The 19,552-nt window shown below is 41.4% G+C and overlaps 2 protein-coding genes across 2 annotated transcripts in view; one reads left to right on the top strand and one right to left on the bottom strand.

Moving 5' to 3' along the window:
* The first annotated feature begins 547 nt into the window (after window positions 1-547).
* On the top strand, window positions 548-17,858 carry ZNF830 (zinc finger protein 830). Its single transcript, XM_061590629.1, has 10 exons — window positions 548-793; window positions 1,937-2,032; window positions 2,991-3,108; window positions 6,731-6,764; window positions 7,506-7,732; window positions 8,910-9,000; window positions 9,516-9,579; window positions 12,937-13,017; window positions 14,993-15,069; window positions 17,604-17,858. Exons 1-10 carry the CDS (start codon window positions 659-661, stop codon window positions 17,782-17,784), a joined length of 1,104 nt encoding a protein of 367 aa, XP_061446613.1. The 5' UTR covers window positions 548-658; the 3' UTR covers window positions 17,785-17,858.
* LOC133367017 (poly(rC)-binding protein 3-like) overlaps window positions 13,709-19,552 on the bottom strand; it is a 482,686-nt gene continuing 476,842 nt past the window's right edge. The window contains exon 13 of the mRNA XM_061590627.1: window positions 13,709-13,961. Within this exon, the coding sequence (XP_061446611.1) occupies window positions 13,901-13,961 (61 nt within the window). The 3' untranslated portion in view covers window positions 13,709-13,900. The remainder of the gene's footprint in view (window positions 13,962-19,552) is intronic.

The following is a 19,552-nucleotide window of genomic DNA, read 5'->3' as shown; positions in this document are numbered from 1 at the left end:
ATCTGCTTTAGGCCACAAAACAGTATACAAATAAACTATACCATACCGTATCCTGAGGGAGGAGGCTGTGTCTCAGATATGACCCCAAACCATTTAACCAAGACTTTCTTTTACTGCAATAATAATAATAATAACAATAATAATAAATTATTAGGAATTCTAGGACACAAATCAGAGCCCACCTCAGGGCCATCTCTGCAGTGTAGGACTGTCACAAGACACTGGCTACCACGCTTCTCCAGGCTACAATGTGGGGACTGGCACTGGGAAGGCAATTTAAAAAAAGTTTAAAAAGTAAAGAAACGAGAAAGAATAGGGCTTCACACATTTGTTACCCTTTTTTCTCCGTGTGCACATACAGCTCAATTACAGCAATAAAGTCTTGGATTTCATCATTGTGAGCTTTCACGGTAAGAGGAAACAAACGAGCGTCGAAAGGGTCAAGGAAGTACCGAATCCAATTAAATTGCTATTCTTGTACTTGCTGCCTTTACGGTTGCTAGGAAACGAACATTTGGGGAGGGGTCGCGGTGACAGTTCTAACGCCTGACGAAACATCTCCGCGACGACTAATATCGATGACGCAATTTGGAGTGCGCCTACTATAGTGGACGAGAGAATCCGGGGGAGAAAAAACATCCCTTTCGTTCGCGCTGTTATGGCGGCTTCGAGTTCGGCAGGGAAGCAGCGGCGGCCGGTGGGGCAAGAGGAGCTGCGACGACTGATGCGAGCGAAGCAGCGCGAGACGGCGGCCGGGAAGAAGAAGAAAGTCGACTCTCCCTACGCCAGATATCCTGTGCCTTCTCGCTCCGTGGCGGAGGTTTTGAGTTTTGTCTTTTACGTGCTGTCCCAAGGGAGGGTCGGACGAGCGCGTCCCGACCGCGCGTCCCGATCCCGCTGGCAATTTCTCTCCTGTATTTGGCTGAGGGGTAAACATGTCTGTCTATTCAATTAATAAACGTTGTTGCTCCGTCGGAGAACGTGACATTGTGCAGGTTGCTGTGTAAACACTCGTACGCCGCTTTGGGTATTTTGGAAAAAGCAAAAAGGAGGAGCGTACGGTCTAAACAGAATCCCGCTTCTCGCGGCGTGTGCCTTTAAACTTCTGCCTGGGCTGCGCTTGCAAAACACTACGAATTGCTGCTGCTGCTTCCGATTCCTTCCTTTGACCTTATGCCCTTACCTCTCTAGTTATCGAGGCAAGCAGGACTCGAGGTGTGCAGTTATAGTAGACTGGGGGAGATGATGGATAAAAGGATGAGGGAAGGAGTCTCCGGTTGCAACCTGCTGGCAAACCAACATATGAGTGAAGAGGTTCCTCCATTTGCCAGCATACATTTGTTCCCACCACTCTGATGGGAAAGGCAAACTTGTCACTCCTATTTCTACCATCCTCCCTGAAGCTGCCAATCCTGTGTGAAAGACTGGCTGTTTAGTAAAAGTGACCAAAATACCTTTGTGTATGTCTTTAAAGTACCCCAAGATGCTTGGATTTTGCTGAAATGGACTAACACGGCTACATCTTTAACACAGTTACATCTTTGGAAAATATAGCTGTTGCTGTCCTTATCTTTGTGGAAGATGTAGCATAGGGAAAGGGGGTACCTCTTAGTCAAGCCAACAACTTTGGTGTTGGGAAATGTAGAGCTGCAGAGTATTCTTCAAGCAGAACAGAAAGTGGCTTTGAAGAAGTAAATGTACTGCAGTGCATGTTATGAAACCAGCTCTTTTCATTAACTTCACAGATACAAATATATATTGTTTAAAAAACTATAAAATGGCTTAATAATATGTATTTTAGCCAAGTTTATGTTGTGTGTTTATAGTGCAGCACAGTTTCTAAAAATGGTGTTCAAAGAGTGTTGTAGCCCACGACTGCAGTATTGAGAGGTGGGTTGTTTTTATATTTATTTCCTTGACTCCGAATTATACATATAATAGTCTGGGAAATTTAAGTTGCGCTCTCTGCAATGTCCCTGTGAAGAGTGAACTGTTGTGGCAAACGCATGTTCTTGGGAAACAGCACAAGGAGGTAAGAGACAGGTCAGTTTTTTTGTAACAATGTGGTTGTGCTATTTGTATTATGTCAGAAGAATAAGAAGAGTAATAATTCTTTTATTAATAATTACCAGTTTAAAAACTGAAACTGATAACATTGATATGATTTTAGAATATAACAATATTGCATCCATGAGATTTGATGATCTTATAAGCTAGACATAGTTGTGTGTTTTGCTGAAATTAGCAATTAAAAATGTTTGTCTTAAAAAGAGGATTGTAACAAAAATACCAGTTTGCTTCATATACTGAGGGTGCAATCCAACTCATCAGAGGCTAGCAGAAGTGAAGGCAGCGGAAGGGCCTGCTGCATCCTACCGGCATTCAGGAGCCGCTGGGAGGGGAGGACTCTGTCTGCGCCTGCAGAGCTCAACAGAAGGAAAAGAAAGTCATGTTTCCTTCTGCCACCCCTTTTTCTGGCATATTGGCTTCTGGGACTGGGGGCCACAAGACCGAGCCAAATGGGCTCAGGATGTAGTATAAGGCCCTCTCCTCTCTGTTCCCCCCAACACCTCCTTGGAACAACCCTTTTTCGGGCCTTCTGCTGGCTCCACGTGTGTTGGTCTCAGCTGAGCCAGCTGGGCCCTGGCTGCACTCGGGTGGCAGCAGAGTTCCCCGAATGCGCTGTGCTTGCCCCTGGGGGGGACTTCTGCTGGTGCCCTTCCTCCTGCCACAACCTGTATCATCTCAGCCTGGCGTGTATGTCAGTTGGATTGTGCCCCAAGTAATCTAATTACATAAAAGGTAGTGATTTCTCTCTTGTTACTTACTGGTAATGTGTTAGGCTTCCTTTAATTTTGCTTGTTTGTAATACTGCTAGTGATATTTATTTTGTTAGAAATATTCTACTTTTAAAAATATTCTTAAGTTCTTCTATGTAATTAATTTATTCCTTGGGAATAGGTGTTCATCTGTTGATTTTAATCCCCCAGAAACTCGAGCAGTTAAGAGGTCTTAAACAATCAGTGCCAGGCACCATTCCTGACACCTCATCTTCTCTAAAGAGGAAAACTGCAAATACAGAGTCTCCAGAACTGAAGAAAGTGAAAGGTATGGGAATATTATGTTGTACTTGCTGAACAAGTAATTTTTCTACAGCTCTTCCCATTCCCCCATCCATCTTGAAAATGTTTGTATTTGAAATCTTTTTCTTGGAAGGTGTGGTTTATTTAAATTGATATGAAGCAGTTAGGAGCAGCCATCAGGAGATTTGATGTACCTCCATTTCTCTGTTAAATTTGACTCAGGAATGCCATGCACAACCTGAAATAGTGCTGGTTGCACTGGTGGGCTGCATGAGGCCCAATAAACTGAAGCTGAATCCTGCCAAGACAGACGTTGTGAGCAAATGATTCCCAGGTCCAGAAATTGGGGTTTTTACCTGTTCTAGAAGTTGCATTCTGTATGAAGGAACAGGTTCCCAGTTTATAGGTGCTCTTGGAGCCATTTTTGTCCATGGAGGCACAGGGGACTTTCATGGTAGGGGTTCCCAAACTGTGTTTCATGGACCACCAATGGTCCGAGAGCAGCATTCAGGTGGTCTGCGAGTTAACCGGAGACTTTATTTAAGAACTTCAATCTTGATCATATATTTTCTTTTAATGGTGGCAATATGTAGTATTTTCTACTACTTTCATTTCTTATATTACATTTAATAGTATTACAATTTGTATTCTATGGAATTCAAAATGTAATACAATAAAATACACTGTAGGACATAAAAGGAGCAATGAAAATGCAATTAGAATCATGCAGCATCTAGCACAGCATGCTACAGATGCTACAACTGGCAGAAAAATCATTAAGTGGTCCACCAAGACCCTCAGCAATCTTCAAGTGGTCTGTGGAGGGAAACATTTGGGAACCAGTGCTCCATGGCAAAAAGTGACAATTGCCAGCATCAGCTGCACCCTTTCTTGGACATGGATACTTTGGCCACTGTGACACATGTGCTGGTAACCACATTTTAGTGTAATGCACTCTGTTTGGGGCTTACAGCTGGTCTGGAGGCTAGTGCCAGTACAGGATGCCATGGGTGGCGAGTTGCACTCCTTATTGGGCGTACAACATGCCTGTGCTGGGGGATCTGCATTGGCTGCCTATTAGCCACCAAACCAGTGTTAAAGTCTTGTCACTTTAAATATATAAAGCTTGAAACAACTCTGCATCAGGTTTCCTGAAAGACCAACTTCTCCTCCCTTGCCTGATACAGACACTAAGATTAACAAATAGAACCTGGATAGTCTTGCTATGGCCTGATAATTATTGGCTTGTGATGATGTAAAGGCTTTTTTATGGTTGGCACTGATGTTAATGCCATTCTGCCAGCTTTTGAAGATGTTCCTGTTTACACAGGCATTCCCTTGACCTGTCAACCTGTCTCCTGTTTTAAGCAGCAGTATTATAGGGTCGCCATAAATCATAATCAACTTGAAGGCACATAACAACAAAAAATTATTAGGATTGTTTTATTGTGTATTTCAGTTATGAATGTTTATATCGTAAGGTCTGTGTAACTGGTTTTATTCTTTGTAAAATGCTTAGAAACCTATTTTGGCTTTATTGTTGTTGTTATGTGCCTTCAAGTCGATTGCAACTTATGGCGACCCTATGAATCAGTGACCTCCAAGAGCATCTGTCATGAGCCACCCTGTTCAGATCTCGTCAGATCTGTGGCTTCCTCATGGAGCCAGGAGCCAGTTTCATATCTACTGACAACTGGGTGTGGCTTTTTTATCATATGTGTGTGGTGGGACTCTCAGTTTTACAGCTGAATGTATTTCTAACAAAGGAAGTAGGGAGAACTGTATTCCTGGTTTATGATCAGCTGATTCCTTTTATTTAGCTAATCTTAACTGTATATGTTAAAATGAATGTTACTGTAAACCACTTCGGCTATGGGGCGGTATAGAAATACAATAAATAAATAAATAAATAAATAAATAAATTATGGAATCAATCCATCCCTTGTTTGGCCTTCATCTTTTTCTACTCCCTTCTGTTTTCCCCAGCATTATTGTCTTTTCTAGTGAATCATGTCTTCTCATGATGTGTCCAAAGTACGATAACCTCAGTTTCATCATTTTGGCTTCTAGTGACGGTTCTTGTTTAATTTGTTCTAACACCCAATTATTTGTCTTTTTTGCAGTCCATGGTATGTGCAAAGCTCTCCTCCAACACCACATTTCAAACGAGTTGATATTTTTCTTACCTGCTTTTCTCACTGTCCAACTTTTGCATCCATACATAGATTGGGAATACCGTGGTCTGAATGATCCTGACTTTAGTGTTCAGTGGTACATCTTAGCATTTGAGGACCTTTTCTAGTTCTCTCATAGCGGCCCTCCCCAGTCCTAGCCATCTTCTGATTTCTTGACTATTGTCTCCATTTTGGTTAATGATACCCATAACATGGGTGTCGTGTGAATTTAATAATGTGAATTAGCTTTTGATGTGCTTGCTGGGGCAGAGGAAAAAGTGTGGTAAAATGCTGAAGGTAATAATGCATGATCACTGAGTCAACTAGGTGTGCCCCTGTGTGTTATGCACTATGGCTGTGTGGCTGTTATAGTGCATTGTTAAAATACTGAGGGGGTGGAAAGGAAATGTGCCCCAATGGGGGTGGGTTTAGTGTTGGTTAATTGCCTTACAGTGGGAAATTGAGACTATGTTCCAGTAAACTACAGGTTATGCATGTTTATGAGATTGGGAAGACTAGTACAATCTTGATAGTATAGGTAAGTTTCAGTTGCTTGCAATGCCTGTGTATCTTGGAGTAACTGCCTTATGAATTCCCTTTTTACACATTCTCACCTGAGTTCTGAGTAACCTCATTAACACTGATAAAACCTCAGTTTAATTACCTGAAAAAATCACAAAAATTCTTTTGAAAGCCATGACAGAGCAATATGGAAAAAGGTGCTTTTTTCAGAATCATGACTTGGAGTGTCACTATCTATTTAAGACATATTTTAAGGCCTGATTCTGTGGGTTGTTATGTTGCAAAAAAGTAGTCACAAAGGGATTCAGTGACATCACAGTCATTATAGCCTGTGAGTGTGGCAGCATCAGAAGCTGAGATGTTGTAGTGAAACAATACAAGTGGCTCAGTACTCCTTCACTAGTGACCTGTATTGCTATACATGGTGTCTTGCCAAATTGTTGCAATCCATGGATGTGGATAGAGGAAGGGCAGGTATTGGGGTTGCTGATCTGCATGCAGTCTTCAAGAGATTTTGGATGCTGTGGAACTTTTTACGTCGTCATAAACTTGTACACCGGACACACAGGTAGAAATACCTTATAATAAGGTTGTGCAATATGCGACATTGTGAAGAATTATTATTATTAGATACATTTATATTCTGCCTTTTGTTCAAAGAGCTCAAAGTGTCATATGTGATTTTCCCCATTTTATCCTCACCTCCAGTCTGTGAGGTCGATTAAACAGAAAGGGTGACTAGCCCTGATCACCCAAGTGAGTGTCATGACTGAATGAGGAATATGAACTTGGGTCCCCTCGATTTGTTTCATGAAGGATGCCACGGTATCTGCATTGATCCAGGCTTCTTCATGGGTCACTGCAGCTCAGTATGTCTTTGGGGGTGAAGTTCATCTTTGTGTTCTTTTTTTTTTAAAAAAAGTGACACAGCTCTGATAAAATGTTTTGCAGATTCACATGACCGACCACAAACTTTCTCTTCTGGGTAAGTTGAGGTTTTTTGTTGTTGTTGCTAGCTCCTTTTTACATTTCCCTTCTGTTTTCAGAGGTAAGCATATAAACAGGATGTTTCCTTCTTTATCCAGTATATGAAGTCATAGTTGGTGCTGAGAAACTTGCTTTTGAGCCGGTGGGTTTTAATGTCTTCAACTGGCTGGCTGTTCAAATGCAGTGGCTCGCAACATTCTTTCTGTTCTCCTGCAGATATTTAGGAGGAAATTATCTTATATCATGTGGAGTTCCTGTTTACAAGCAGCTCAGCGCACGGAGGCAGCCATCACATGGAAGCCATTTGAAATTGTCACCATTATGGTGGCTGTTCCATGTGTGCTGTTCCATAATTGTATATAACATTTTGTGGTTGGGAGTGACACGCATGTCTGTTTTCCTTTGGAGTTTTTACGTTATTCTCAGTAAACCTTACAATATATTTGCAAGGTTGGTCAGTGCTATCCTTGTATTGCAGAGTTGAGCGGCTGTGACTCATTAAGTTAAATTTTGAGACACTGCGGGCTGAATTCAAAGTGCTCTGTGATTGGTTCTGTTCTCCTAAGCTGGGGAAGATTTGCTACATGGCAAAGCTGTTTGGGAACTATGATTCTGGCATGGAAATGTTAGGGGGGGAGTGAAAAAATCACCTTGGGTGTACCTTAAATAGCTGTTTAGATTCAAGCTTTTATTATGATTGAATGTATTTAAGTATATTTTGTTATGGTTTTTTTCTTAGGTTGCCAACAGATTCATTTGGCAAAATTGAACAAACAGAAAAGCTCTCTTCAAAAGCTTCAGGCTGTAGCTTATTGCTAGGAGACTATGAGGAGGAGGAGGAGGCTGCAGAAGAGATGGCAAAAGAACTCAAGGACAATGAGAGCCAACCTCCTTTGCCACTCACAGCGCAGCATTCAGCAACATCAGCCCACCCTCAAAAACCAGACGCTGCTGCTTTATCATCGGGTAACTTGGGGGCTTTTTCTGACAATCTTACGACAAAAAACTAGAGTCGCAAGGCCTCTCTAGCGGAGATAATACAAATCAGATGTTTAGCTTAACTTTACCTCTCAAGTAGCATTGCTTCCCTTTTTATGATGAAGTATTATGATGCCACAATAGTTAGTCTTGTCATTGTGTGCTATAGTGCACTCAACTTGTATCATACATACTCATTCAATGGCTTTATATGAAAGATGAAAACATGTAATCATTTGCCACTGATGGCACTAGCATAGCCTGCTGTTTATACCATCTTTCTCTTATATTTTCACAAGTATAGCTATGAATGTTAAAAAAGTAATCACATGTTCATGTTACCAGTTATGTATTAACTGCCGTGCTGAATCAAACACAGGATCTAGTCCAGAATTCTTTTTCCAGCTGTGTCCAGCGGATGCCTCTTAAGAAACTCCTAAATGGGGGGCAGGGAGGTCGTATTCCCTGTTGTTTGTCACCAGTGTCTAGTACTTAGAGCCCCTGAAGTTCTCTTACAGCACAGCAGAATGGCTGATCAATTCTGCTTTTTCTTAAAATATCAGATTTACACCATTTGTGGATGAATACATAGTGATGGTTTTCAAGAATAGAATCTACAAATGGTGTATATTAGATGCTCTTATGAAAAAGCAATCAATTATTGTATAACTTACTGTATGTTATACCATTAGTATACAATGGGTGTAAAATTTAGTGCTTTTCTTAAAAAAACTAATTGTTGTGAAAATTTAAGCTATGCTGCTGTACTATTAAGCATGCAAAGCTAGTTGCTTTTGAGAGACTATCCTTGAAAACTTGCCCAGGCATTTTAGGCTGATAATAATATCCAACATGCAGCCCAGTCCTATGCATGCTTACTTGGATACAAATCCCACTAAGTCCAGTGGGACTACTGTTGAGGGAAGTGTGCACAGGATTTCAACCTTAGCAATAGTGAATTCACAGTTATGTATTGTGTGCGGTAATTCTTTTTGTTGGTGCTGAACAATCAACTTAACTGCCTCATCTCAAGGTCTGAGTGATTTCAAGTTTTCTTTCTCTGCTCAATGGTCTCATAATTGCTATATCCATTTTGAGTAGTTTGGCCTTTCATAAATGTGTGTACTCAGGCAGTACTTTTCTTTTACCCGCCTCTGTGTTGCAGACTACTCAGACAGCAAAGCTTTAGCTGCACCTCTAGTTTCCCATTCTGGCTCTATACAGAAAGCAGAAGCACAGGAAAAAGTTGTGGAAAGGTAAATTAGTCAGTGTGAAGTTTTTCTCGTCTTTGCATTGATCCTATGCTGTAATTAATCTGTAATTAAATGTATTTGGGTTCTCATATAATTAACAATCCTCAATATACCTAGTAAGTGGGTACTCTTTTCAAAGGCACAGGAGGATGAGATGAGCTAGTCAATCTAACTTTAAACAGTGTTGGTAACTTAAACATTTAAGACACTGTACACAATAGAACTTTGTGTTCAACATGGACAATGAGATCCTATAGCTGTTTCCTTTGTCTTTTTTTGGATCTTGGAGATTTGGGATAAACTTACCCATAGGACTGATGCCAGTTAATATTGTGATGTCACAAGTTGCCTTCACGTCTTCTCAACCCTACCCCAGTGGGGGAAATGCTCTAGCTGGCGTTATTTTGCTCACTCTGTTTGCAGTGCAAATGTTTCTTCTGCTGTCACGCTATTTTGAAGGAATTAAAACTAGTGCAGAATTCATTGACTCAAAATAAGCCATCACCTTAATATTTCAGAAAAGAAAACACTGCAGAAGCCTTGCCAGAGGGATTTTTTGATGATCCTGAAGTGGATGCAAAGGCAAGTGTGGTTTGTTCTGGTGATTTCACTACATGCTAATTCTTTGAGAAATTAATTCAGCTTGTCAATTAGCAATTACAGTAGCTGAATAACAAATTTAAATGCTTTACATTTGCAAATCATGTGAATGATTTGGTAAAACTACAGCAGTTTTCTCTGTAACAATTAGCAACTGATTTTCTGTAAGTTTGTGTTGGATGTTGTCTTCTATATGATATTTAAATTAAGAGTAATGGATACTACTAGCCAGGGTGTTGTGTTCCTCATATGCATTCAGACTTTCCCATGCTGTTCTTTTAAGCTTGTTGACAAATGGCAAGTATAGTACATAGATAACTTTTAAAAAAGTTCCCTATCTTCCCACCTGTGTAACTAGCCGAACTGTGATGTTTCTTTTGTCTTGCACTGGATTCTGCTGGGGGGGCTGGTGGCTGAGGAAGGGTGTCAGCATTGTAGCAAAGACTGGTAAGCAATGTCTGCCTTCATTTGACATAGACAATGCAGTAGGGTAATGTGTGGATAAGCCTTCTTAACAAGGAGACACCCTTTTCTTCTAAGCTCTTGAAAATGCATAATTCTTAAAATATGTACTTACAACCCAGCCTCCTGCCCCCTCTCTTTCCAGCAGCCAGTACAGATGTGCAGGTACAGCTGGAGAGCCTTCTAAGTGTTCACTCACATTGCCTAGCTCTTAGAGCCCCAGGCGCAATTCCTCAATTTCAACAGCTAGACTTTTTTGGCTTGGGAGTATCTCTCTGTCCAGGCACTCCTGAGATTGCTTCTCTCCAGGTTTTCCTTGGGAAGTTTGGCAAGTGCTGGTGGCCTTTCTTCATCCTTACAGGGTAGGAGGCAAAGAAGAGTATTCTTGAGTAATGTTCTATGTTCCTTAGTGGTCACATTCAGCCGCAGTTGCTGCATTTCAGAAGCCTCTAGATTGTACTCTTTTTTTAATTATTGTCACCACATAGGGATTGAAAAATAGAATACCTGTAATATGTTAATGCTCCGGCTACCTACCAGTTGCAAGCAGGTCAGTGTGTGTTTGGTGTTTTTTCCAAGCACAGCAAAATAACAGAAAATCAGTTCAGAGTGCAGAAATTAGCATCCTAAAGCTTTGCATCTTAAAACAAAAAAGGAAAGCAAGTTTCCATTCCTTGTGATTGCAGACATAGGTGTGAAGTGTCTAATAATTTCAACTTGTGGGGAGACTTGATAGGATTTATGTTGGGACTTGCATTAACTCCTTGTCTCCCGTTATTAGTAGAAATGGAATAGTTAGCAACTTACTCAATTTGCATAATTTGCAAAGGCCACAGAATCCATCTGTTCATGCAAAAGGATTTTTTAAATACAGAATGCATGCAACCCTAATTGTAAGTTCTCTTAGCAGAGGCTATTTGTCTCATACAGTTGGTAGTAAAATGATGAGTAGTATGACTAGACATGTGGTCCGTCTTCCTGAAAGTGCCCAAGAGCCAATCTACATAATGTTCAGAATCAAGTGGTAGAATTCTGGACTTCTAGCACTTCGGACAGAAAGTTTTTTTAATGCTTCCCTAATTTTTTTGAAAAAAACCCTCTGTGCATGTAGAACACTAGCACATCAGGGAAGATGTTGACATAGCCCTCTCCCTTATGTGCTAGCTTATTCCATGCTTGGAGCATTTACTTGGAAAACTATTCATATTAAAAAATGCTCTATTACCACACTGACCTCCAGTGGAAATAACAGCGAGAGAAGGCCCTCTTGTCCTGCTTGTGGGCTTCCCAGAAGCATCTGGTTGGTCACTGTGGGGAACAGGATGCTGGGCATATTCAGCCTTTGGTCTGATCTAGCAGGGCAGCTCTTATTTCATTCAACAACATGCAGAATGGCTCATGTATAACTAGCTGGTGTAGATGTGAAACAAGGTTTATTGGCAAAATCCAGTCGGACTGAATGGGAGCTGCTCAAAGCAGTGGTTCTTTTGGTTCTTTTTTCTTCTTTTTTAACTGTGTCCTCTTGGAGATCATACCTGTCCATAATTCTTCCTCATTTCAGTGTGCTCCCATGTGAGAACTTCCTGCCAGATTGTTTCCTTAAGGTGTTTTTGTTTTTGCTGCGTCTGTCTTAATGTTTTTGATGCTTAACCCCTTCCAAGCAAGCTCAGAAAGCGTTCCGATGCAAGGTCATAGATATTATAGTAATTGGAATGTGTTACTAGGTGCTCCTTGACTTTGTATTTGTCTCTTGATGGCTGAAGGGACAAATGCTTTGGACATTGATCTTGCTAAGTTGCAACCTAGAGAGTCACTCTTTACCTATTAAATTGGTGAAACCAGATGCAAGGCAGCTGTAGCTTTTCACACTGGTTTCTCCCCCCCCCCAATGTTTTGCCTGTCCCTTAGCCTTCTTCCACATATCATGCAGCATACCTTGAATCATCCTTGCCCCAGTAAGCAGGGGAGGGATGCAGATAAAAGGAATCAGGAGGAAATGGGCAGAAGAAACTGGGCTGCCTTGAGATTTGAGTCTATTGCCAGCCTAACAAGGCTACAGGGGCTGTCTGGTCAAATGCTCTGCTCCTGTGTTAGGCATGTGATCAGTTCTCAGTAGTGGAACAACACTTGTGAGTTGGTGTAGTAGCTGGGTGGGAGCTATGAACTGGGAGCTCAGTGGATAGTCTTAGGTCAATGGCTCTTACCTTCAGCCCTACTCCCATTATTGGGGTAATAGTACCCTTGCCTTCAGAAAGATTAATAATAATCTCCTGCTGCATTTTGAAGGAATACATCTCCTGCAGCTTTGCAATATTTCTTGTTTTTGGCATATCCAAGAACATTTGCCCCACTTCTGCCTAGCACACAGTAAAGAGATAATTCCTCCCTTCAGTTTCAATTCCCAGAGTTTTGGCCAAATCTTGCAAATGTACTTTTGAGTATAGCATGTGAATAATAAGAACAAAAGAGACAAGTAGGTAGGGCAGGTATCACGGAAATCGTTAATGCTGCAATTTCCTGTGATGCCAGAAGGCTAATGGCTCATAGTATTCATATTCCTTGATGCTTAGAATTAGATATGTCCCTGCACTACTAAAACATGAATTCATCCTTAGCATCTCACATACTGTTCTAGCTCCCTCCCTCTGTCCCTTAACATATTTAGATTGGCATGATTGCAATGCAAGGGAGCAGCACATAATCTGAAATGAGGATTTATTTTCTCTCCAAATATAGCTGTGAGTTGTCTGGATGAATTGCTTGCTTCAAAGCGTCAGCAACTTAGCAATCAAACTCTCCGTTGCCTGCAGCAAATAGTGAGCAGTGAGAAATAAGGATGCAGCCCTCCACAAACCCCTCAGCTTTCTTGTTTCCTAGGTGCGAAAGGTTGATGCTCCGAAGGATCAGATGGATAAAGAATGGGATGAATTCCAGAAGGCCATGCGACAAGTCAACACGGTAAGTTGGTGCCTCCTGTTCAAATTACTTGCAAATACCTCAGAACTGGAACTTGGCAGAGGGACATTCCACTGCATGTGCTCACTACTTCTGGTGACTGATGCTTTAATATCGGTTAACATCATTTTATAAACTATCTGCAGTCCAAAGTGAAGTGGTTTTAGTAATAGAGGACACTTCACCAAAAATGGTAAGGGTTAAGGCTACTCCTTATAGTTCCCTGTTAAAAAGTCTATTAGCGTAGCCTGTATAGAAGAACATAAGAACATAAGAAGAGCCTGCTGGATCAGGCCAGTGGCCCATCTGGTCCAGCATCCTGTTCTCACAGTGGCCAACCAGGTGCCTGGGGGAAGCCTGCAAGCAGGACCCGAGTGCAAGAACACTCTCCCCTCCTGAGGCTTCCGGCAATGCAGTGTGTATATTCTGTAAGGCTAGATTGCCTGTTACTTCACCTTTTTTCAATTTCTCATTTGTTAAAACTCTTGTTCACTAGTCTCTCTGTACACCATAGAATGAGTACATGCAGTAGCTTTCTGGCTTTGGGATTGAATTTAACCTTCCTCTGTGTGCCTTCATTTTTATTACATTTGCCTTGCCACATTTGCTCTTCGCTAGATCTGTGGTTTGCTTTTTTTAAATCAGCCCTTAGAATATTCCATGAAGGTGATCAGCCAACAACTTCACTTGAGCCTTTTTATTTTTGCTTTCACACTCTGGTGTTGCAGAAAATTTTCCATAAATTCAGTTGTTGGGAGAAAACTGTTGTAGAGCAGTCATTTTAATCTGAAATGCACTCAGTGCTATAAACACAGCAGACGTTCATACAAGATCAGTAGTGGACACATTTTGTGAAATACTAGTGACGCACAAGGAGTCTTCTTGGTTACATGTTGACCACTGGCTGCACAGCATCTCCAAGACACTCAACTTTGAGAAAGTATATGCTGAAAGAAATGTTAAAATATATTTTGAAAATCAGAGATTATGCTTAATATTATTTAACATAAATCCTAAATCTGACTTTCATCATCACAGTGCTCATATTACTAAAGTGCCCTATGACCTTCTGTGTTTGGTTTTGTCACTTTCAAAATGTTGTGCTATCAGGGCCGGTTCTAAAGGGCGGCCAGGTGGGTCAGAGCCACCTGCCATTCCCCCGGTTCACCTACCTTTCTCTGTGCTGTTTTTTGTGGCTGCGCACACTGCGCGTGTAGATTTGCCATCAATCAAGATGGTGGCCAAGGTTTCCCTGAGGGGCTGAAGCGTCTGCTGCCATCTTGGTTGATGGCAGCAATGCGCATGTGTAGCACGCATACGTGCCATCAACCAAGATGGCGGCAGAGGCTTCAGCCCCTCAGGGGAACTTCGGCCGCCATCTTGATTGATGGCAAACCTGTGCATGCAGCCGTAAAAACAGCACAGAGAAAGGTAAGCAGAGCGGGAGAATGGCGGGTGGCTTGGGATCTCCCGCCCTGCAATCCACGGTACCAATCCTGCTGCAAATCGCAGGAGGGGAGTGCCAGGGTCTGGCGCAGGCTGGTGCCCAAGGGCCCCAGCATGCCTGGGGCTGGCCCTGTATGCTATGGTCGGCCAAGGCAGACACAAACTGGCTTTCGCTTCACTTAAAAGTTAAGACAATAGGAGCAAGCTGCAGGAGTGAGGCACTCAGAAGGAAGGTTTCCCACCTACATAAGCATGGTCAAGACTAACCACATACTTTCTTCCTTCCTCTATTCCCCTTTCTTTTTCCTTTTTCCTGGTCCCCCTTTTTTTCTTTTCCTCCCCCACTTTTAATCCAGGCTTGGAATTTGCTTAAATTCTGGTTATGTTTAATCTTGGGGGAATCTGCTTCCAGGAGAAAGTGTATGATCCTGTAGCTCACCTCCAGTTTCCTAACTGCTATAAAGAGAAAGCAAATCTTTATGTTGAGCCACTTTTTTATTGTGGAAAATAATACCTGCCTTTTTTGAGTTAGATTTCAGAAGCTATAGTGGCTGAAGAAGATGAGGAAGGGCGACTTGACCGTCAGATTGGAGAAATAGATGAGCAGATGTAAGTAGATTAAAACTCGGTTTCAAAAAGCTGCTATGAATAAGTAGTTCTCAAATAGGGCTTTCACTTTAACTTAATCTGATGAAAAATGTGTCTTGTGTCCTTGATTTAGCCAGTGTGTGTTTGTCTGGGTTTCAACTGCACCAGTCTTGAAAGTTGAGCAAAGTCACTTCATAAAATATAAGAAATGTTAAACTATATATTTTGTTATGTTTGAGGGATTTATACCTGATCTTCAATAGAGTTTCCAGGACACAATTTTAAACTAGGGTAAGTCATAGAGGAATGTTAAAGGAGTGCAGCAATTTCCATAAATATGCTTAATCAAGCCTAGACAGGTCTCTTATAGGTTGAGTAAGTTTACATTTATCATCTCCTAATATCTAATGGGTATATATATCCTGTGCTTAAAATTAGATAAAAAACAAATTCTGCAACTTTTGCTATTCTGATTTTGCAAGTCATGAAGAGAGACCCAAAGCTATACAGGGCACGAAAGCCCCATCTCCTGACCACTGGGAATTTTACCCAAACCTTTTTTTCACTTACGAGATTTCAACATGTCCACATATTTTCAAGCAACCCTTGAAGGGAGGGAGGAAGGAGAAGATTACTTGGAAACTGAATTTTACAGCTCACATTCCACAGCTTCTGGGATTCCTTGTATCTGCTACATCTCTCTCTCTCTCTCTCTCTCTCTCATATGCGTGCACACACACACATGGCACCATGATTGGATGGAACCCAGTGATGAAATTTGTAGGTAGGCCCAAAGCTTCATAGACATACCTCTCAAGGAGTCTGTGTCAAAGTTCTCCTAGATTGGTTTTTTAGTTATTTCTTTCTGTACAAGAGCACTTTAGATGCACAATTTATTCTGCATGGCTTAAGACATTTGTCTATTCCAAACATTTGTATTGGTTAGCTTTAGCAAGAGACCATGAATGGAATGTTAAAGCCAACTTCCATACTTATTTGTGGGTGTTTTCATATCTGGGTAGTAACAGAAAGTGAATGAGCTTCTAGACCAGGAGCGCCTGACCTGTGGCACTCCAGATTTTATTGAATTCAGTCAGCCCCATGCAGCATGGTTGATGGTCAGAGAAAGTAGGAGTCCTACTTCTGCAACATCTGGAGGGTCACAGATTAACCACTACTGCTCTAGACCAATTCGAAAGTAATATTCTTCACTCCCAGATGCTTATATTTTCTTTTCCTTGCCCTCTCATATTCTCTTGTCCACAGCTTAAGCTCAGCCTTAAACAATGATAAAGTAAGCTTCTGCTAATATTATATTTAGAGGGACCAAGAAATATCCTGGCATTGGTGTAACTTCACTTGGGTGCATACTTTGTTCCACAACATCAGAATACCCCATTGTTTCTCTGCTGGTGACTCTTACAGTGCTTACGTGGAAGCATGAAGCTAGGTGAGGGAGAGTTTTTGAGATCTCCTCAGACTTGTTAATGAATGAATCACTTCATCATTTTTTCTTTTATAGCGAAATAAGTTACTTGGTCATGAGGGTCTTTGGTTCTGAGTATCCTTAATTTTTTAAATTATTGTCAGCTCTGAAAACATAACTGGCTTTGACTGTCAAACTGACACTTTTGTTCCATAAAGTTTTTAGAAATTAATTCATTGGAACTTGTTGGTCCCTGTTCCTTCAGTGCTTCATGCATTTGTGAATAGCCTTTTGCTGAATAAAAGAAAGTATTGAATTGCTCTCTGTTCTTGACTCAGAAGTGCCAGGTCAGAGCAGAACAATTGTTCATGTGTAGGTTTTCAAAATAAAACATTAAAAAAGATGCAAAATATTTTGGAATAGAATGTTCAATTATTTTTAGCACTTATTGCAAAAAACCAATAGTTTTTAAACTGTCCTAGAAAACACAGGGCTTCCTTGGAAGCCTAGCTAAGGTTCCTTGATGAACCAATCACCAACCCCTTTCCCTTCAATGTGCAGCCAGGGGAGGGAGGGTTGGGTGTGTTCTGAGCTTGTGTGCAGTCAATGCTGGGTGACAGTGATGTCCAACAGGCCAGACCAGTACTCTGCATGAAACGTGCATGCCCTAAAACATGCCCTAAAACATGCCCTAGTGGCCTGTGCAGTGCTCAGGGCTTCTGTGGCAGACACCTAGGAGTTCCTTGGAACAAAGGTCAATATGGCAAGTGTTCCCTGAAGGAAAATAATTTGAAAATAACAGATATTGGTCCGAATACAACTATAGCTTCCCAAGTTTACCTTGAATAGCTTTCCACCCCTGCCCCCCAAGGACAAGGAAAACAATAAGAAATGTATTGGGAGGGTTGTGTGTGTTGTGTCTATAAAACTCATTAAATTATGCATGTTCAGGTTCTTTAGCAAAATGCCATAGTCTTGAATTGATTGGCTTGATTAATGCTTCTGAGAAGTTGTCATTGTTCTTCCAAAATTCTGTGAATCATAAGATGCACTGTTTCTGCTTTTGACTTAAGTACAGCTGACTTAAGTGGGGGACGAGAGCAAACTAATTGTATTTATTTCATCCTAGTGAATGTTTCCGCCGCGTTGAAGAGCTGCACGACCGCCAGGAAATAATGAAAGATAAACTGAAGGAAGCCATGAGACTCAGAGCTGCAGAGGTTGAGGATGACAATATTGGCAGCGATGATGAAGGAGGGTTGCAGGAGCTGCTCTGTCAGGATTGGAGGGCAAAAGGAACTCTGTTGTAACTAATCTCTGGAGCAGTGGCGTTTTTGTCTTCTATCATGTCCCACCCTCATGTTAATATATTTATTTAAAGAAACCTGATGGTGTCAAAATCTATATAAAATGTGTTTATAGGCTTAAGAACAGAAAAAGCCAGTGTAAAGAGTTGTACATTATAAATCTTTTTTAAAAAAGATGATTATAGCTTTCCTATTAAAATGCACAGAAAATGTTTTCTCCACATTCTAAATTCAGTGTAGCCTCTCTTCTGACACCTGTACCTTTTTAATAACTGAAGTGTTTAAACTAGGGAATACATAAACAAGTGTCAGCCAAGCAGTTGGGAGCGTGCTGCTACGTTAAGCATGGATTTGCATTTGGGAACCAGAAAGTTGCTTGGCTCCTACACAGGGCTTGTGCCAGATCCATGGAATTTCACCTCCATGCCTTCTCACAAACTGCCTTTGAAATGCTCCTTGCATTCAAAACTTGCTTGCTCTTTGGCATGGGAGAGCTGCTGTTTGAGGAAAATAAGTCTAAAGACCCTTTGGGCTCAAAGAACTAGTTGCCAGCATTCTGGGGATCCAGACCAAGGTTCAGTGTGTGTTCCTCATTGAGCTCTATTCAAAGTCTCCTGCTCTTGTGTTCTTGAAGCCTCAGTTTGACTTAACTACTCACTGCATTTCCTAAAACAAAAGCCAAACTGCTATGTTTATTTGAGCTTTTTAGGACTTTAAACCGCCTCAGAGTAAGTTATTCTTCCCACCCCACCAGTTTGTGTTGCTGGCTAGTTTAGATTTCCAGCCCCAAATCCCGCTAGACAACATGCTGAATGAAAATGTCCCACAGAATGCCTCAGCATTGTTTTCATCTGCTAGTATGTCTGATCCTGCACAGCTGCAGTATGTCCTACCTCTTTCACTATCAGATTGCTAACGGTGTAACTTAGTGTACTCTACCCATCTACTGGTAGATGCTGGTTAACCTGTATAATCCTGGAAACACCTGCTTGCTGGCTTGGACTTAGTATCTTTTTCTAGGCTACTTTAAAAGGTAAAGGTGTCCCCGCACTTATAGTGCAAGTCGTTTCCAACTCTTGCGACGTTTACAAGGCAGACCGTATATATGGGGTGGGATTGCCAGTTCCTTCCCCGGCCTTTCTTTACCCCCCAGCATATGTCGGGTACTCATTTTACCGACCACGGATGGATGGAAGGCTGAGTGGACCTCGACCCCTTTTACCGGAGATTCGACTTCCTCCTTCCGTTGGAATCGAACTCCGGCCATGAGCAGAGCTTTGGCTGCGTTACTGCAGCTTACCACTCTGCACCACGGAAGTTACTTAAAGATAAAGCCTTCATTGAAGGCTACTGGCTTGGACAGAAGATGAGAAATGTTGCCCTGAGTCTTCTGCATAATTGTGTGTTGCTTAATTTGAGCTTGTGTTTATAGAGCAAGTTTTTACAGGCATGAGCAATCACCTGACTTTAATTTGCCATTTCTTCCCCCGCTTGCATATCAGTAATTGTTGCATTTTTATAAGTGCTGCTTTCAGTTTTATTACTTGGGCCTATAGGAATTAAGTTTGAACTGGAATTTTCCTAGTAAAATTTCATGAAGCCAAATATTAGTGTTATGTTCTAGAGACTGACTAATGTGAATGACAAAGTTAAAGAAAGAGCTGTTAACTGATGAATTATCTTCTAGACACCTATATTTTTTAAGATTGCCACAGCAGCCTGATCTTTGTGAAATGTGTCTAAAGCTCCCTTAGGGTCATGAATGTTCCAT

This window comes from Rhineura floridana, chromosome 11 (assembly GCF_030035675.1).
Source record: "Rhineura floridana isolate rRhiFlo1 chromosome 11, rRhiFlo1.hap2, whole genome shotgun sequence".
Taxonomy (NCBI): domain Eukaryota; kingdom Metazoa; phylum Chordata; class Lepidosauria; order Squamata; family Rhineuridae; genus Rhineura; species Rhineura floridana.
This window is presented reverse-complemented; position numbering and strand designations above follow the sequence as displayed.

Bases quoted from the DNA above. Each gene is read 5' to 3' on its own strand.
- ZNF830 (XM_061590629.1), top strand. From the start codon at position 659: ATGGCGGCTTCGAGTTCGGCAGGGAAGCAGCGGCGGCCGGTGGGGCAA. The intron at 7,733-8,909 runs GTAACTTGGGGG...TCTGTGTTGCAG, and splicing joins CGCTGCTGCTTTATCATCGG to ACTACTCAGACAGCAAAGCT. The intron at 13,018-14,992 runs GTAAGTTGGTGC...TTTTTGAGTTAG, and splicing joins CCATGCGACAAGTCAACACG to ATTTCAGAAGCTATAGTGGC.